At 38.8% G+C, this 20,769-nt stretch overlaps 1 protein-coding gene and 1 pseudogene across 2 annotated transcripts in view; both read left to right on the top strand.

The window, feature by feature from the left end:
* Positions 1 to 16,119, top strand: part of LOC125137511 (UDP-glucuronosyltransferase 2C1-like) — a 22,816-nt gene extending 6,697 nt beyond the window's left edge. For both annotated transcript variants that reach the window (XM_047798215.1, XM_047798216.1), the window contains exons 2-6: positions 1,872 to 2,020; positions 6,336 to 6,467; positions 10,580 to 10,667; positions 12,363 to 12,582; positions 15,087 to 16,119. In XM_047798215.1, the coding sequence (XP_047654171.1) occupies positions 1,872 to 2,020; positions 6,336 to 6,467; positions 10,580 to 10,667; positions 12,363 to 12,582; positions 15,087 to 15,366 (869 nt within the window). In that variant the 3' untranslated portion in view covers positions 15,367 to 16,119. The remainder of the gene's footprint in view (positions 1 to 1,871; positions 2,021 to 6,335; positions 6,468 to 10,579; positions 10,668 to 12,362; positions 12,583 to 15,086) is intronic.
* LOC125137438 (UDP-glucuronosyltransferase 2C1-like) overlaps positions 15,435 to 20,769 on the top strand; it is a 28,337-nt pseudogene continuing 23,002 nt past the window's right edge.

Here is a 20,769-nt window from a genome sequence, read left to right as displayed (position 1 = left end):
TTCCTCCATATCCAAATCAAATTTTTTACTTCTCCTACTATATTGTTTTTATAGCAAAAGAGTGCGTTAGGCACACTAGAGTTCTCACTCAGGAGAGGAGATTTAACAGGAAAAGGATATTATCTTAATATGGAGGAAAGTGGATCAACAATATGACCCCACAGTTCTACTCCTGGGTTTATAATCAAGAAAGTTGAACATGTGTCCACATAAAACATACACGTGGATGCTCATAGCACCATTATGCATAGTAGACAAATATGGAAACAGCTCAAATCCACATCAACTGATGAATGAATAAACAACATGAAGTATATCCTTTTAGAAATATCATTCAGCCACAAAAAGTAATGAAGTACTGATCTATGCTACCACATGGCTGAACTTTGAAAAAAAGTTATGCTAAGTGAATGAAGGGAGCACAAAGGACCACCTAGTGTATGATTTCATTTACGTTAAGTGAAATAAGACTCTTCTGAAACAGACAAAGAATGAGGTAGATTAGTAGTTGTCAGGGGCTGGGAAGAGAGAGAGATGGAGAAACATTGCCGATGGATACAGGATTTCTTTTGGCAGGAAGGAAGTTTTCTAAAACTGAATACTGGGGGTGGTTTCACATCCTTATAAATATGCTGAAAGCTACGGAATTGTTCATTCAAAAGGAAGAAGCATATGACATATCAATTATATCTCAATAAACTGTTATTAAAAGGCTGTGGGATTAAACCATCACACAAAGAGAATAAGATTGCACCCATGGCTGACACCCCTAAGGCTTCACAATGGCATATGCACTGAGTATGAAATGAAGATCGAATACCTTTCCCATTACGGGAATCACACCCCTGAATTACCGAGAGTTTCTTTTGGTCTCTTACATGGAAAGATTGTCCCGCTCAGTTCAAATCCCTCACATTTTCTAATCAACATTTGAGCACACTTAGCACATCAAAGAGACTATTCAAAAAGTCATGTGCCGAGAAACAGGAGAGCTATGCTTTCCTTATATCGGTGTTATTAAATACGTATTTCGAAAGGGTCCCAAAACTCTAGGTAAGTTTGCCCATACCACAATAACTGAATAAAATTCAGAAATAAAGATCTGACTCAAAGCTAATGAGAACAATTTATTTCAAGACACTAATCTGAATTCTTACTCTGTTCATGTTCACTTGAATTCCACTTCAAGTGGACAGAGACCCCCTTTGTACAGTTTGTCAGCTAAATATATCTGAATAGCAAATATTTTGCCACCAGATTTTCAGGCAGTGCGATATCTTCACCAAAGAGAAAAGAAGTCTTGTGAGGAACTTGTATACCAAGGGAGAGCATCCCTTTATTATTAAAGAGACGCCCTGTTTATTAAAGCTTTGCATTCCAGATAGGATCTAATTACTTGGGGCAGCTGACTCCCAAACACTATGAAGAAAAAAGATGGATAAATTACAAAATCTTTTTTAAAGATATCCAAGGCTTCTGGAGCAATAAAGACAAGACTAAACTGGAATTCCAGAAGAGGAGGAGACTCAGGCTGACAATCACTGGCTGAGCTTCATGTTCAGCAAACTCTGAGCATGTGTGGATTCTGAGCATGGAATAGGTTCCAGGTTAGCTCAAGACAAAAGACTGTTGACAGAGAGAAAGCAGCAGGATTTGGGCTTTGTTCCATATGTAAATGTGTGTTTGGTCACTCACAATCTCACTATCATGTAATCTCCGTGGGGCAAGACAATCGATTTCTCATGGGTTACATGGGACCGGTATTTGTTCTTTAAAGATTTTTCTTAGAAATTTCAATGGTGAAACAAAACAATTCCTACTTAAATATCAGTTTGTTTTCCCGTTTTCATGTTTTATGAATTTTTATCCAGGAAAACCTACCACATTATGTGAGACTATGGGAAAAGCTGAAATGTGGTTGATTCGAACCTCCTGGGATTTCGAATTTCCTCACCCTTCCTTGCCTAATTTTGAATATGTTGGAGGACTGCACTGCAAGCCTGCGAAGCCCCTGCCTAAGGTCTTTAAACGTGCTTATTTTTGCCTGTTTGAGTATTTACTTCCTGGAATAATTCTTTAAATTAAATTTTATTGGAATGTAGTTGATTTCCCATGTTGTATTAGTTTCGGGTGGCTAGCAAAGTGAATCAGTCGTACATATAAATACATCCATTCTTTTTTTTCCCCTATACGTTACGGAAAACTATGAGGTAGATTTTCCTGTGCTATGTAGTAGGTTTTCAGTAGTCATCTATTTTGTACAGTAGTGTGTGTGTGTTATTCCCACCTTCCCGATTATTCCCTCCCCTAATGGTTTGTTTCACCTGTGGTAACCATAGGATTGCTTTTGAAATCTAGTTTTTCTTTACAGTATTTTTTATTTTCCTTTTTGAGCATTTATCTTTTGAAATGATTTCAAGCTAATTATTGATAGTGTTTGATCCTAAAGCAGAAAACATGGACACAGAAATTAGTGTCTATGACTCTCTTAGACTCTTATACTATATTAAATAGGATAGTAGTGTCCATTTTACTTTATGTATTATCATCTGATTGAAGTAGTCCCCACTATTTTCTTATTCAAAATTCATTAATTATTTATGAAAATGTATTAGTCTACATAACTTTTAAAATATGTTCCAGCTACTTAAGAAAACTATGCTATGATTGGAAATAAATGTATAGAGATTGAGAGCTTTACATGTTAAGTCAATCCATCTTTAAACATAGGCTAATGGTTAATTTTTTTTCATTTAATTGTACAGTGGCATTGTTTCATTATAATTATCATAAATTCTTTGATGGAGAGGAAATCAGAATCAGGTGTAAGACTTCATCATTCCAAGAATGATGTCAAATGACCCCCTTCATGGTGGATTATGCACTTATTTACGATGAGATATATTTCTTCTCCAGAGATTCCTTGTTTGTGTATCAATTGGAGATTTTTGGTTTGCAGTTATTGGGAAGTTTTGATGTAAGCGTCTATATGTGTATGAGATTGTTTTAAGTTGTTGTTCTCTTAATTGCAAGTTCATCTCCGCTGTCTCGCATTTGTACCCACCTCTTCTCATGATTTCTGATTTTGGTGGTATAATTGTGCATGGATGATTTCGTATCTTTACTGTATATATACCTTTATTGGTGAGCCTTGTCATTTGTGGCATTTTTGTTCCCTGTTGTGGGCTTTTCTTTCCTGCCTAGAGAAGTTCCTTTAGTATTTGTTGCAAGGCTGGTTTAGTGTTGCTGAATTCTCTCAGCTTTGGCTTATATCTGAGAAGGTCTTGATTTCTCCTTCAAATCTGAATGAGAGCCTTGCTGGGTAGAGTAATCTTGGATGGAGGTTTTTTTTTTCTTTCATCACCTTAAGTATATCATGCCACTCCCTTCTGGCCTGCAGAGTTTCTGCTGAAAAATCTGCCGATAACCTTATTGGGGTTCCCTTGTATGTTGCTTGTTTCTTTTCCCTAGCTGCTTTCAAGATTTTCTCTTTGTCTTTAATGTTGGTCAGTTTGATTAATATGTGTCTCGGTGTATTCCTCCTTGAGTTTATTTTACATGGTACTCATGCTTCCTGGATCTGAGTGAGTGATTCCTTTCCCATTTTAGGGTATTTTGGGCTATTATCTCTTGGAATATTTTTTCTGTCCCCTTCTCTCTCTGTTCTCCTTCTGGCACCCCTATAATACGGATGTTGGTGTGTTTAACATTGTCCCAGAGTTCTCTGAGACTCTCTTCATTTGTTTTCAATCTTTTTTCTCTTTTCTCTTCTGCATTTGTAATTTCCTCTAATCTGTCCTCCACCTCACTTATTCATTCTTCTGCCACCTGTATTCTGCTGTTAGCTGCTTCTAGTGCATTTTTTATTTCCGTTATTGTATTTTTCACCTCTTCTTGTTTAAGTTTTATATCTTGTATCTCTTTGCTCAGTGTTTCCTGTAAGTTATCCATGTTTGCCTCCAGTTTATTTCCACTGTCTTGCATCATCTTCAGCATCGAGAGTCTAAAGTCTTTTTCCTGGAGGCTGAGAATCTCCTGATGACTTAGCTGATTTTCTGGGGATTTTCCTTCCTCCCTCATCCGAGTTATAGTTCTCTGTCTTTTCATTTTTATAGGTTTGTGGTGTGGTGACCTTTTTTTAGATGATAGAGCTGTAGCCTCTCTTACCCCTGGTGTCTGCCCCCCTTGTGGCTGAAGTCAGTATGGGGGCTTGCTGTAGGCTTCCTGATGGGAGGGGCTGATGCCTGCCCACTGGTAGGTGGAGCCGATTCCTATCCCTCTGGTGGGTGGGGCTTAGTCTCTGGATGGGATTAGGGGCAGCTGTGTGCCTGAGGCCCTTTAGGTAGCCTGTTTACTGAGGGGTGGGGCTGTGATCCCACCTGGATTGTAGTTTGCCCTGGGGCTTCTCAGCACTGAGTGACAGGTGGGGCCAGATTTCCCCCAAATGGCCACCTCTAGAGATAGGCATGCTGCTGACTATTCCCAACAGCTTTGCTTCCAATGTCCTTCCTCCACAACAAGCCACGTTCACCCCTGTTTTGCCATGATGTCCTCCAAGAACTGCAGTCAGGTTTGACCTAGGTTCCTGTGGAGACCTCGCTCTGCCCTGGGACCCAGTGCATGTGAAAGTCTGTGTGCGCCTTTTAAGAATGGGGTCTCCATTTCCCCAGTCCTCTAGATCTCTTGTGCACAAGCCCCGCTGGCCTTCAATGCCAGCTGATCCAGGGGCTCTTTCTCCCAGTGCCAGATCCCAGCATGAGAGGGTTTGATGTGGGGCTCAGAACTCTCACTCCTGTAGGTGAGGCTCTGTGAACCAGTTAGTTTTCAGTCTGTGGAGCTTCCCACCCGGGAGGTATGGGCTTGTTTATATCATGAAATCACCCCTCCTACCTCTTGATATGGCCTCCTCTTTTTCTTCTGGAGTAGGGTATGGCTTTCCAGTCCATTTGGGTGGAGATTGCTCAGTCTTTAGTTGTGAATTTTGTTGTTTTTAGGAGAGAAGTTGAGCTCCAGTCCTTCTATTCCTCCCTCTTAATCCCATCTCCAGTCTAATGGTTAATTTTATGTGTCAACTTTCTTGGCTCATGAACCTAGCTCTTGGGCCAAACATTATTCTGGAAGTTACTTTGAGGGTATTTTTGGATGACATTAACATGGAAACAGGCGGACCTTGAGTGAACAAATTGTTCTCCATTATGTGGGTAAGCCCCATCCAATTTGCTGAAGACCTGAATAGAACAAAAGACTGAACTCTCCCAGGCAAAAAAGAATTCTGCCTATAGACAAGCTTTCAGACCTGAACTACAAGAGTGGCCCTTCTCCAGGTCTGCAGCCTAGTGGCCTATTTGGCACATTTTCAACTTGCCAGCCTAGACAATCGTATGAGCCATTTCTTTAAAGTAAATATATTTCCTGTCTTTCCATTTCAAGGGTCACACTTTTTTTTTTTTGTCTTTGGCTTAGTTTGTTAGTAGTTATACATGGGAATGAATTTTTTTTTTTTACTTCACTGTGATTAAATATGTTATTTTTGTTTTGTATGCAAATCCATATATTTCCAGGATATTACTGTCATCTTCAGAGTATGTATTAAAATTATTTCTGCATTACTTGTCTGGTTGGGAAATTTACCTGCCTACCCCATTTTAAAGTGTGTTTGTGGAATCTTATACAAAGAGCAAATACAAACGAAATAAAATAAAATTGAAATTTAGAAAACAAAGTAAATACCACAAAAGTAGGTCATTATACTGACAGTAATTTAGCAGAAAAATGAGAGACAAATATGAAGCAAAGCCCCAGAACTATTTCACTTAAAGCAGAAGTCAAATGCTTTTCCTTTGGAGCATTGTAGAGGAGATGTTGGAAGGCAGTGGAGAGTACTGAATATAATCATTGGCTTTATAATCAAAAGCTAAATTTAGAAATTTGTCTTTGCCTGCTAATGCTGTGTCATCTTGGACAAATTACTCGACCTTTCTGAGATAGCCATCACATCTGCAAATGTATACAGATACAGACCTCTTAAAATTACCATACATCTAAGTTAAATAATACATTTAAAGAATTCAACACATGGCAGAAGATAACATGTCAGTAACTTGCAAACAAACACATATGCATGCTCCTCTAATATGCTGCAAGAAACCTCCAATGTAAATCAGTTTTACTTGCTCAATAACACATGATTCCAAATCATATTTTATACTCAAAAAATGGTTAAAATATGAAAAGGCCGACTTGTTCTAATAGTTCAGACACATGGAGAAAATTGTGTGACCGTCTTCTTTTTGTAGCGATAAGCTTTCATATGACAAAGACTGTTTTCTTCACAGGAATTAGAAGAGTTTGTTCAAAGCTCTGGAAAAGATGGCGTTGTGTTGTTTACTCTGGGGTCAATGGTCAAAAACCTCACAGAAGAAAAGTCTAATATGATTGCATCAGCTCTTGCCCAGCTTCCACAAAAGGTCAGATAATCTTATCTTCTGAGGGGTAGCTAATTTAAAACTCTATGATGATCTCCTTAAAATGTGCTTAAATGTAGGAAAAGTTAGTGGTGTTATTAATATCAATTTAAAGGAACTATAAAGACAAAGAATTAAATGTCAAAATAGACTATTTTATTACTAGCTTGCTTTATCTTGCTTGTATCCTTGCCATAGCAATCAGACGAAAAGAATGAAAGAAAGAAATGAAGAACGAAAGAAAGAAAAGAAAGAGAGAAAGGAAAATAAGAGGTATCTGAAGTGAAAAAGAGGTAAAATTGTCACTCTATGCAGATGACATGACAATATATGTCGAAAACCCTAAGGTCTCCATACAAATCTCCTTGATATGATCGATAAGTTCATCAGAGTAGCAGTATATGAAATTAACATTCAGAAACTGGTTGCATTTTTGTATATTAGCAATAAAATATTAGGAAAGGAACACAAAAAACAATACCTTCAAAATCACACCCCGCCAAAAAAAACCTGGCAATAAACCTCACCAAGGAGGTGAAAGTCTTATACTCTGAGAACTATAAAACATTCATCAAGGAAGTTAAAGAGGATTCAAAGAAATGGAATGATATCCCATGCTTCTGGATTGGAAGAAGTAATGTTGTTAAAATGGCCCTACTTCCCAAAGCAGTCTGTAGATTTAATCTGAACCCTATCAAATTCCCCATGAAACTTTTCACAGAACTAGAACAAATAATTCAAATATTTATATGGATTTGTATGGAAACCTTAAAGACCCAGAATTTCCAAAGCAATCCTGAGAGAGGAAAAAAAAAATTAAAAAAAAAGCAGGAGTCTAACTCTCCCAGAGTTCAGACGATATTCAAGAACTACAGCAATTAAAACAGCAGGGTACAGAAATAGACATATGGACCAGCAGAACAGAGGAAATAGAGAGCACAGAAGTAAACCCAGACACTTACAGTCAGTCAATCTTCAACAGAGGAAGCAAGAATATAAAATGAGGAAAAGAAAGTCTCTTTAGCAAGTGGTGCTCGGAAAACTGGACAGCTGCATGTAAATCAATGAAATAAGGACACACTCTTAACCAGGCACAAAAAATAAACTCAGAATGGCTCAAAGATTTAAACATAATATGAGATACCATAAAACTCCTAGAGGAGAACATAGGCAAAACATTCTTTTATATAACTCTACACATGTTTGACTAGGTCAGTCTCCCAAGGGGATACAAATAAAGATAGAAATAAACAAAGGAGAGCTACCCACACTTACAAGCTTTTGCATAACAAAGGAAGCCATGAAAATGGAAAAGATAAGCTATGGAGCCAGAGAAAATAGGTGCAAACAATGCCACTGACAAGGGCTTAATCTCCAAAATACGCAAATAATTCCTACAAGTCAACAACAGAGAAACAAACAACCCAATCAAGAAAGGGGTAGATGGCCTAAATAAACATTTCTCCAAAGAAGACATAAGGAAAAACCAGAGATGAAGACTGCCATAACTGAAATGGAACATACACCAGAAAGAATCATCAACAGATTAGACAACATAGAGGAACAGATCTATGGGCTGAAAAAGGAAGTAGTGGAAATCTCTGAAGCTGAACAGAAAAAAAAAAAAAAAAGGAATTTAAAGAAATGAGAGAAGTTTTAGAGAACTCCTTGACAACATCAAGCATATTCACATTAGCCTTCTAGAGGCCCCAGAAAGACAAGAGAAAGAGAGAGGGGGGTAGATTACTTATTTGAAAACATAATAGATGAACAGGTCCCTAACTTGGGAAAGGAAAGAGTCAAGCAAGTGTGGGAAGCAAAGTGAGTCCTGAACAGGAATAAACACAATTAGGATAACACTAAGACACATTGTAATTGAACTGGCAAAAATTAAAAATCAAAGGAGTATTTTAAAAGCAGAGAGGAAAAGGAATAAGTGAAGTACAAGGAAACTCCTGTAAGGACTGTCAGCTGACTTTTCGGAAGAAAGTCTGAAGGCCAGAAGGAATGGCATGATGTATTGAAAATAATGCAAGGAAAAAAAAACAACCTATAACGAAGTAAACTCTACCTAGTAAGGTTCCCCTTCATATTTGATGTAGAGCTCAAAAGTTTTACAAGCAAAGCAAAGCCAAAAGAATTCAGCCCCACCAAAGCAGGTTTACAAAAAGTGTTAAGGAGACTTCAATCGTGAGACTGAAAAAGCCACAGCTAGAAACATTAAAAACCAGAGTTCCCATCGTGGCTCAGTGGAAACAATTCTGACTAGCATCCATGAGGACGCAGGTTCAATCCCCGGCCTGCCTCAGTGGGTTAAGGATCCGGCATAGCCATGAGCTCTGTTGTAGGTCACAGACATGGGTCGGATCCTGTGTTGCTGTGGCTGTGGTGCAGGCTGGCAGCTATAGCTCTGATTTGACCCCTAGCCTGGGAGCCTCCATATGCCATGAGTGTGGCCTTAAAAAGACAAAAAAAAAGAAAAAAAAATAGAAAAGAACAAAGGAAGCATCAAAAACCTCTCAAAGAGGAAAAGTCCTGGAGAGATAACATCACTGATACATTCTTTTATACATTTAAATAATTAAATTATGAAAATAATCCTTTTCATATCTTCAAAAAAGTGAAAAAAGGAAAACACTTACTAAATAATTCTAGGAGGCCAGATTCACCCTGATACAAAAGCCAGATAAAGACATCACAAACAAATAAAACTACAGCTCATGGTCATGTCTAATATAGATAATAAAACACTCGAGAAATTACTTGCAGATCAAATCCACGAGACTATTGAAATGGTTTATTTACCATATTTACCATCATAAAATGGTATTTATTCTACTTATGCAAGGGCAGTTCCCAACAAGTACATCAGTCAATATAATACTTGGCAGGAATATAACGAAGGGGAAAAACTGATCATTTCAACTTACACAGAAAAGGAAGTTGACGAAATCCAACCATTCCTCCTGATAAAGTATCTCAAGAAATTATGAATAAAAAGCAAAGTCCTCAATATGATCTAGGATATTTCTGAAAAACCCACAGGTTATCACATACTCAGTGGTGGAAATTGAAGTTTTCCTCCTGGGGTTCCCGTTGTGGCTCAGCAGTTAACAGACCCAACTAGCATCCATGAGGACACTGACTTGATCCCTGGCCTCGAACAGTGGGTGGAGGATCTGGCATTGCCATGAGCTGTGGTTTAGGTTGCAGACACAGTTGGGATCCCACGTTTCTGTGGCCCCGGTGTAGGCCGGCGGCTACAGCTCTGACCGGACCTCTAGCCTGCGAACCTCCACATGCCATGGGTGTGGGCCTCAAAAAAAAAAAAAAAAGAAAAGAAATTTTTTCCTCCTAATCTCGTAAATGATATATGGATGTCTACTTTCACTGTTGCTACTTTACATTATATTAGAAGTCCTAGCCTGGGAATTACACTGGTAAAAGAGATATAAGGCACCCAGTGATGAAATAAAGAGTTACTGCTTAATGACACAGAGTTTATGTTAGGGATGATGAGAACATTTGGGGTCTAGATAGTGCTGATGGTCACACAATATTGGGGATGTACTTAATGCCACCAAGTTCTATACTTACAATACTTTAAAGTGATAAATATCATTCTGTGTATCTTACTATAATAAAAAAGGCAACACAAAACTTAATTCCATGTTACTTCCAAGTATATAATGAAGATCAAAGCAGTAATAATTTCTTTGTGAGGTAAGTAACTTCCTCCCCCCCACCCCGTGCCTCTGAAAACTTGGTTCGAAAAATCCACTTTGTCAGAGTGGCCTAGTGTTACCAATATGTAATGTTTCAGATACAGATTATCATTTTTTTCTTCATCTTCTAAGTGAGAATCAACCTGAGGATGACAGATTATTGATTAGGATTACATGATAGATTATTGATGAGGATTAGTGAAATCATTTGAAAACATGGTTGTAGTATCAATGGTTCAAACGCATTCACTGCTTAATTACTAAGGGCCTCAGTTTGCTCATCTGTTACCTGGAGACATTGAACAAGATTAATTCTAACTTAATTGCCTCACTCTGATACAGTGTGTTTCTAAAAATCTTCTGGTAGAGTAAAGGCATTTCCCTTTACAGGTTGTGTGGAAGTACTCAGGAAAAAAGCCAGAAACCTTAGGAGACAACACTCGGCTATATGAATGGATTCCACAGAATGATCTTCTTGGTAAGAACAAAGAGAAGAGTAAATAGAACTGAATAAGGAATAATCTGAATGATTACTCGATAACAAATAGAACCGAGGAATTTGTATTCAAAATAAGCAAAAAAATGAAAACAAAAAAAGCCCCAGACATGTAATGTCTTCCCATTTCTTTTGGAGCATGTTAAAGAAAAACATGTTCATGGGCTGTAAGGCACACTGTATTCAAGACCATCAGGGATAAGGATAGCTACAGCTGCAACGGACGTGAACCGTCAGGCAGAGGGCTTGGACTCAACTCTGAGCGCAGAAAGGAAAAGTGGGACATTGGTAGCCGAAAGGCAGAGTGTAAGGTTGACTGGGTGAAAAATTACCAAGAGGACACAACAGGGAAAAAGGAAGAGACTGGCAAAAGCAATCGGACTGTTCCTGAAGGCAGTCCTGGGTGATCAGACATCACTTGGGGGGAAGGTGAAGGATGAGCCAACAGCCCTAAAGGGGATCAGATAGCAGGGCCCAGAGAACCTAGCTCACCTGCCTTAGTAGGATGTTTATAAAACTGGGCAATGCAGAGAGGTACAGACGCTCCAAAATCAGAGCCTCCTTGAGAAGGGAATTTAGAGGATTCTGACTAGAGTTTGGTCAAGGATAGGATCTTTGTCAAGCTCTAAGATAAATATGGAACCTAGGCTTCTCCCATTTATGATGCAGTCCCTCCCGTCTCAGCTTCAGAGTCAGGAGCGCCCCTTTAGATCAGGCTCTGGTTAACTTGAGCACACCTTTAGATGAGGCTCTGGTGCAGTGCCCTCTTGATCCTCTGTATCCATTTTCTCTCTTCTTTTCTGGAATACAACTATCTGGAAAATAACCTATAAACCATTTCACTGATCATAATATTAAAAATGATTCCATATCACTTAACATTAAGCTCTGGAGTTCCTGTCGTGGCTCAGTGGTAATGAACCCATCCATCCCTGGCCTCACTCGGTGGATTAAGCATCTGCTGTGGCTTTGAGATGTGGGGTACGTCGCAGACACGGCTCGGATCTGCCATTGCTGCAGCTGTGATGTAAACTGGCAGCTGCAGCTCCAGTTCCACCCCTAGCCTGAGAACTCCATACACCCTGGGTGGAGCCCTAAAAACAAACCAAAAAATCAAGGTCATAATCCCATTTTCCTAACCAGAGTACTTCATGCACTTGCCAAAGTCTGTCTTTCTAGTCTGTTATGCCAACATTCTCACGGTGAAACCCTGCACGTTTCCCTTCCCTTTCCCCATTCACACAAGCAGTTGGGAGGTGCCCAGGCCAGGGATTGAACCCGAGTCACAGCAGTGACCCAACCCATTGCAGAAACGATGCTGGGTCCTTAACCCACGGTGCCACAAGAGAACTCTCCTTCAGCACTTTTTATCAATGTGTTCTTACCCCCAAGTACTTCTTCAATGGCAATTACTCTCCATCGTTTAACTCCACCCTTAGACCGCTCTGAGCTTTGTGGAATGACCTAATTGCTGGAATCACTAATTGCTGCTGGACATGGAATATGCAATTGCTGCTTTCTTTACAGACTCTAGAAATTTATGTATGGCCCGATGGCACAGAAGTATGCAGACAAGGTTACTGAACCGAATTAATGATTGATTCATACAAGCGTCATGAGTTTCTATTTCTGAAATTCTTACGACTTAGAATGATGATTTTTTTTTTTCCTTTTTAGGTCATCCCCAAACCAGAGCTTTTATTACTCACTGTGGAACCAATGGGATCTATGAAGCTATATACCACGGGGTCCCTGTGGTGGGAATCCCCCTGTTTGGTGATCAGTTTGATAATATTGCTCGTGTCCAAGCTAAAGGGGCTGCTGTTCAATTAGACTTGCACACAATGACGAGTTCTGACCTACTCAATGCTTTGAAGGCAGCTATTAACAATCCTTCGTGAGTATAGAACATATTATTTTCTGAGAAACATCAGAATTTTAAAAGGAATTAATCGTCTCATTCAATTAATTGATTCATTTTGCATAATCACCAGGACATAGTTAATATCAAATACAACTGCCTTTTACTTTGTCACGTTCTATGAAAACATTTAGCTTCACCTACTGCTACTGGGTAACAGAGTACCTCAATGACATTAACATAAAGAACTAAGCCGTTGTTAAAAAGACCCACATATTTTTAGTCATATTTATAATTTCTTAAAAATTGCAGAAATTGAATGATAAAGAATTTAGGCAATGTGACAAAATCCTAGAGAAATAAAAAATGAAAAATCACTTAGCTTTCCACATGTAGCTGTAACCAATTACCAGTAAAGAAATATTTCTTCAGATATCTCCTCGTGCTAATTTATAAATAGAGGAGTTCCATTGTGGCTCAGTGATAACAAATCCGACTAGTATCCGTGAGGATACAGCTTCGATCCCTGAACTCACTCAGTGGGTTAAGGATCCGGTCTTGCTGCAAGCTGCAGTGCAGGTTGCAGATGCGGCCTGGATACTGCATTGCTATGGCTGTGGTGTAGGTAGGCAGCTATGGCTCCAATCGGACCCCTAGCCTGGGAGCTCCCATAGGCGGCAGGAAACTTTAGTACATTCTTGTTAGGAATGCAAATTAGTGCAGCCAGTCTGGAAAACAGTACGGAAATCCTCAAAAGATTAAAAACAGGAGTTCCCATTGTGGCTAGGCGAGTTAAGAACCTGACGCTGTCTCTCTAAGGATGTGGGCTGGACCCCTGGCCTTGCTCAGTTGTTAGGGATCTGGCAGCTGCCCAAGCTGTGGTGTAGGTCACAGACGTGACTTGGCTCTGGTGTTGCTGTGGCTGTGGAGTAAAGTAGCTGCTGCAGCTCTGATTTAACCCCTAGCCCAGACACTTCCACGTGTGGCAGGTGGGGCCATGAAAGGAAGAAGAAAAAAGATGAAAACTGCACTGTACGGTAATCCCACTTCTGGGTATATATCTAAAGGAAAAGAAAACAGAATTTGGCAGAGATGTCTGCACGCCCACATTCACCGCAGCATCTTTAGCCATAGCCAAGATGTGAAAACAACTAAGTGTCTGTTGGATAAAAAAGATGTTTTATGTGTATGTGAAAGAACTACCAGTTAGTAAGGAGAAAATAGGAAATCTTGTCATTTGTGACAAGATGACATTGTGAATTAACTGAATTAAGCCAGACCGAGAAGGAAAAATACTGCTTGATATCACTTATATTTATATATACAAAGTCAAATACTCAGAAACAGCAGAGCAGTGGTCACCAGGAGGTAGGAGCTGGAGAAGTGGACAGGTGTCACACAACAGGACAGGCTTCCGATAAGCTGAAACTTATTTTGATGAATAAGTTGCACGGTACTTGGTACAGTATGTAGATTACTGTAATCATAAGTAAAGAAATTCCCAGCAATGAATGATTACATTTGTTATGTTGTCCTTTTTCCAAAAAATCAAGTCAATCTATCATGCAAAAAAATATGTTAAACGTTTAAAAATTGCTAGGCTTTGGATAAATATTTCTTTAAAAGCAGGAAAAGTCTTACTAAAATTTCATATGAATCTATGAATAAATATTGATATTAAGGATTTGAATTCATTAGTGTTTCCAATGTTGGTCAATCTAGAGAGACTTTTACTATGAAGTCGTCTATGGACTTTCAGTCCATCTGCGTTTTAAATGGCATATCATCACTTTTATTGCCGTATTTTAACTGTAACATTTTCACTGCTTCCAGCGGGCAGAACATCTGTCACCACAATTGCCAGTTTTCTTTAGCATTAGTTTGCTCTTTATGTGGATTTAATGATGACATTTATGTTTCAGTACAGCCCTTGTGTTGCTGAAGGAGTCTGTTTTTTTCAACATTTTACCTGACAAATATTTTGTTTCCGTGTCTTGGGGTTTTGTTGCTGTTGTCTCCTTGTCTTCCTGAGATATAGCCACATGGACTTATTCCTGAAATTCTTGTACCTTAAGAAAGGTCTGTCTTGGGTTTTCTTTTGTAAACCAAAGGGAAACAGGCTTTGTCTCTCTGTTTCTGGTTCGCAATTCTCTTTTGCATGCTGTTCCCCTATTTTCTACAATTCCATGTTCCGTAGTCTCCGTAAATGAAGACTCCACTTCCGAGTAGGAGGAGAACATGCTACATTCCTATTGCTGAACCTTGAAAGTGCTATTTCCAATTAGAAATTATTTTCTCCCCTACTTCCAATCATTACAGAGGCTGTGAAACATCCGACAAATTCCACCTGATAGGCCAGCATAGGTAGAAATAGCTCAAGAGGAAACAAACGTCCATAGGCATTCTACACCCTCGGGAATACCGTGTATGATGCAGTGTCTTAATCCTTAGGTCATACACTTATAATGATACAAAACAATTTTTGGCATGTCAGGTTTTCAACAAAGTTTTCAAGTCGCTATTTATGTATTCAATTTCAGCTATAAAGAGAATGCTATGAAGTTATCAAGAATTCACCACGATCAACCTCTGAAGCCCCTGGACCGGGCGGTCTTCTGGATCGAGTTTGTCATGCGCCACAAAGGAGCCAAGCACCTGCGGCCAGCAGCCCACGACCTCACCTGGTACCAGTACCACTCTCTGGATGTCATTGGGTTCCTGCTGGCCTGTGTGGCAACGATTATATTTCTGGTCACTAAATGCGGCCTGTTTTGTTGCCGGAAGTTTGGTAAAACTGCAAGGAAGAAAAAGAGAGAGTAGGTTTTTTGTTTGTGTGTGTACCGGTTGATCTGGAACAATGTACAGAGTTCATCTGAATTCATTCGGCCATGGATTGGAACCAGATTCCGCTCCTGCTCTTCTGGGTGCCTGTCCATTCCTCAGCTTTGTCACATGCAACATCGAAGAATCGCCCCTACAATGTGCCATGTGACTTAGAATTAAGGTTTAAGATAATCTATTCCTTGAAAAGAGATGCTAAACAAATAAACACATGGAAGATGCTACCGTCAAGGACTTACTGCTTTATTTTGCTTTCTGTTTAACCAACTAATGCACTGTTGGAGGCCTCAGGAACATAAGGATTCCTGCTATTTTCCGTACTGATCATACCGAACATTTTCTACATGTGTACCACAGTTTTGGGTCCAGTATGAAATAATTAGTGCATATTCTCCAAAAGAACTAGACAAGAAATAGCATGGAGCACACTCTAGCCGGAGCTTCCCTTCCAGCCAGGAAGGTCGGGAGACTGTTAGGGTTTCTACTCTGCCGCAAAGCACATTTCAGACATCAATTTCATGCATCCTTTCCTATGACATGTTTTTGAATTTGTCCCCCCAGAAATGCAACACACTATTTTGTGTCTTTGATGTGAAGATTGTCCTTTGTTTGGATGTTAATAATAGTACTTCATTTGTATTGTAACACTCCATGGCTTCAGAGATGTGGATGATTTTGATAAGTTAGCATGATCAATGGTATGATGGAATAAAGTAAAAGATTGGAATTTAATACCCAACCTTTTAAAGTAACTTAATTTTTACAAATTCTCTCTCACATTAAGTTTACGTATAATGTACACATTTGAACAGGAGAAGCAAACTTGGAGCTACACTGCAGGGACCTAAGGGGAGGAAGGCACTTCTCAGAAGGGAGTTTGATTTCTCCATTTAATCAGAAAGTCGGTGAGTTTTCTCATTTCTTCCTTTTCTTTTACCTCATCACTTTCTCTGGTCTTATAAACTATTCTGTACACATGAAGCCAGGCACAAGTACCGGGCCTCCTTCTTAAGACACATCGGCCAGAAATCTGCAGTGAACATGAAAATACCCATTCAATGCTACTACAACTATGTCTCTTTTAAAAAAAAGAAAGAATATTCCCCTTCTTTCTTCTCTGACCGTACGTGGTCAACTTTGGGAGGTCCCAGCAATGACTTTGTTTTGAAATTCCTCCAAATTCTCCATTTAAAAAGACAAAGATGCTCTTGATTTCATTTCTGAAAAGTCTATTCCAATGTGCTGGCCAATACTTTGCTGATGATGTCAGAAGTTATTCAATATAATCATGATTAACCAAGTTCAAAAATAGTTGACTAGAGGCCTTGATATTTATAACCCAAGCAAAATGGACCTAAGAGTCCTATGTCAGAACACACGTAAGTCCATCAAATATACAATTATCTTGGAAGAAATATAAAAATGTCTTAGGAAAAATAAAAATCATTTGGACATTTATCTGATTTTTTTTTTTTTACGGGAATAGTAGTAAAAATAAGAACAAGGTAAACATATGTGTATTCCAAAGTGGGGAACTAGAGAGAAATGAGGACAAAAAGGGGATTGTCTTAATTTTCTGAGGTTTGAAATAAGTAGTTAGTATACTTTTAGGCATAGAATTTTGAAACTGTCAGCCCTAATTCTGCCTGTTTTAAATCTAATCCATGTGATCAAACAATGATTTATGATAGTGCTAAATCATTTACTCTGGCAAGAAGATGATGTCCTTTCCTACAAAAGTCTTTTAGAGTTTTAATCGTTGGTCATTTGACGGCAAAGACAAGATAACCCTTTACTTTTTCATAATAGAAAATGATGTTAACATAAAGGAGTTTAAGTAAGTCAAGATTTAGACAGCTTGGCCCCTCAATTTTCCGAGTTTATTCCTAAGAACTACCCTGACAAATGAATGAGTACATGCCATCTTGTAGAGTCCAGAGCTTTGTTAAACACAAATACTGACCTACTTGACTCATCTATAAATCAGTATGGTAAATATATTAACAGTATGGTCATAAATTTAGGAATGCAGAGGCTAAACATTTGTAATAAATTCTGTTTTTTCAGTTTGAGTTTTAAAAAGAATACACTTTTCTGGAGTTTGAGGACCTCTGGCTTTCCTACTCAGCTAGAATAACATTCTAAAAATAATGTATTTTTAACCTACTTGTAAGTCATCTATAACTACATTATGAAATCAGGCTCAAATTTCTAATGTATCATGACAATTGAAAATGTTCATAGGTGGATGCACGTACTTGCTACATGTGTACATGCATACATACACATGTGATCACAAAATCAAGTTCTATGTAAGTAAAAAGTGGTTCCTAGAGTTGTAGGTTAGGGTTTTTAAACTTGCTTGCCTTTCGTGAGGGAAATATTTATTTCTGTTTTGTTCCATATATTCTACCCAAAATAATTCCTCGTCTGCAGGCTCAGATCTACCCCATTCCTTAAAGTGATGAGACTGTCAACTGTAATATTTAAACAGCAATACAGTTGGGACTTAGAATGGTCTGCTGCCTATAAAACAGAGAACCAACCGTAAGTTCTGCAACGCATGTTGAATAACTGCTTCCTTTCGGTGTCTCAATTTCATTTCCTCCCCGGGCTCTTTGCTTCTGAACCCCACTCTGGTTTTACCTTGGTTCTAGATTTTGACTCTAAACTTGAACAAACAGGCTGAGATTCTAATCTCTCACATTCAGTTCCTGCCATTAATTTCCCTCAGAGACGACCTTTTTATACCCCCAGAGGTAATCCCTTCTCATATGATCTCTCTATATGGCCCAGTGATCGCATGCACTTAACTTTCACCCTTAAAGTAGTTGTCAGATGGTAAAAATCATGATTCTTTCATGAAGGGAAGTGAAGCCACTGTACAAAGATACTCTTCTGTGATCAACATGCTTCAGTTTGGTTTTGTCTGTTTTCCAGTCCTTGTGGACATAACATCTCATCGTGCAGGGAATCGTAGGGAGACCTAAAACTCATGGAGGAGAGATCCTAAAAGTAGATCTTTCTTCCTTTATTGATGTCAAACAGAAATGTCATTAATAATTATGAGGAACCCAGGGAGGATTCACTCTCCAGGTGTCACAAGGGTACCATACTACCTGTGTGACAAGTAGAGGAAACCACTATGACGCCTGCACCATCCCTTTGCAAGTAGTGGCCAGTTTCCTTTCCATTCTTCACAAAATCCAATGCCATACCTCTGCAGAACCCTAAAATCAGAAATGGGAATTCACCCATTTCTTCTATAGGTTTTCCTTCTGAATATTTACAAGGCCACATGGTGTGGAATGTTGTTGCCCAGTTAGTTGCTATTCTTAGAGGCTCAAACTTTGATAAATGGAGTATATTATCTACCAGTGTTTATTACAGACAACAGGTCCACTAACCAGTCATGTTCGTGGCAGAAGGATTATGAATGTGGACTTGATCATGGACCTATCCGTCATTTCTGGGTCCATATATGAGCTTGCTATGAGGTGCTATTGGGTTTTTCTGTAATGAGTATAACACAGTCTTAGTCTTGACCTGCATGTTTGCCCTCAGAGCAGTTCTTAGCACATCTCTTTCCTAATTACTTAGCCACTTTTTAATGCCAAAACGTATCTCAAACACATCTGAAATTGATTCCAATTCCAATTCCAATTCAGAGATCATTTCTGAGTAAATTACAGAGAGTTTCTTGCCATGATGTTTGCCTTCTGGAGTAAGAGAAATACTTAAATCTCTAGAGGCTATTAGGCATGCTTTGAATTGGCCCTGATCTCCGGAGACACCAAACACCGCTATGGTACAAAAGGAAGAGCGGGCACACATACGACTGAGTGATAGGCTAAGATTTACCTTCAGTTCTTACAGTGGCTCTACCAGGTTCATGGAATCCACATAGGTGTAGAAAGAAAGAAGACATTCAAAATTCCAGTAGCTTCTTATCTGGCACATTCCAGCTTTCCCCATCAATTCACATTATGCAGTGGGTCTTCCCCAAAAAGAAAATAGGAAAGGAAAATCTGTACTTCTCTGAATATTACACCCTATATGCACATTTTCTTAGGAAAAAAATGGCAGTACACCTTCAGGATTCTGGGGTTTAAATGTGCAAAATACTCAAGGATTTTTAAATTTTGCACAAACGTACAAACAGAGAACAAAGTTATGTTTGTTGAAAGTCTATGAATCTAACAATGTATCCTCACTTCTGCAGTGGTTCTACAAAGTGTCATTAGAGTCTTTCCCCTATTTGTGTATTACAAACTCCAGATAACTGATACCGTATATTTCTAGGCCAGTATATCTGTATAAATGTTTAATTATGCAGTGAAAATGTGTCCTCTTTGATTTCTTTCATTCTACTTTTTTAATAATTCAATGAATTTATTGCATTTATACTTGTACAATGATCATCACAATCCAGTCTTAAGGTATTTCCATCCCACACACTCATAGAATGACTTGGAGAGTGTCCCTTCCTCTGCAATTTTTTGGAATAATTTCAGAAGGCTAAGTGTTAGCTCTTCTCTAAATGTTTGATAGGATTCACCTGTGAAGTCATCTGGTCCAGGACTTTGGTTTGTGGGAGTTTTTTAGTGATAGTTTCCATTTCAGTACTTGTGACCAGTCTGTTCACCTTTTCTATTTCATCTTGGTTTAGTCTTGGAAGATTGTAGTTTTCTAAGAACTTGTCCATTTCTTCTAGGTTGTCCGTTTTATTGGCATATAGTTGCATATGGCAGTATCTTATGATCCTTTGTATTTCTGTGATGTCCGTTGTTATTTCTCCTTTTTCATGTCTAATTTTATTGATATGAGTCCTCTTTCTTTTTTCTTGATAAGTCTGCATATTGGTTTATCGATTTTATTGATCTTTTCAAAGAACCAGCTTTTTGTTTCATTGATCTTTTCTATGGTTTTCTTTGTTTCTATTTCCTTGATTTCTGCTCTGACCTGTACGATTTCTTTCCTTCTGCTAACTTTAGGTCTTGTCTCTTCTCTCTCGAGCTGCTTTGGATGTAAAGTCTGCTTGTTTACTTGAGCTTTTTTCTTGTTTCCTGAGGTGAGCTTGTATTGCTATAAACATTCCTCTTAGAACAGCTATTGCTGCATCCCATAGGTTTGGAGGGTTGTATCTTTGTTGTTGTTTGCTTGGAGGTATTTTTAAATTTCCTCTTTGATTTCTTCAGTGATCCATTGGTTGTTTCTTTTTTCTTTCTTTCCTTTTTTTTTTTTTTGTCTTTTTTGCTATTCCTTGGGCCGTTCCTACGGCATATGGAGGTTCCCAGGCTAGGGGTCCAATCAGAGCTGTAGCCACCGCCCTACGCCAGAGCCACAGCAATGCGGGATCTGAGCCACGTCTGCAACCTACAC

The sequence above is a fragment of the Phacochoerus africanus genome, chromosome 10, assembly GCF_016906955.1.
Source record: "Phacochoerus africanus isolate WHEZ1 chromosome 10, ROS_Pafr_v1, whole genome shotgun sequence".
Taxonomy (NCBI): Eukaryota; Metazoa; Chordata; class Mammalia; order Artiodactyla; family Suidae; genus Phacochoerus; species Phacochoerus africanus.
The sequence above is the reverse complement of the archived record's forward strand: the minus strand, read 5'-3'. Positions and strand labels throughout refer to the sequence as shown.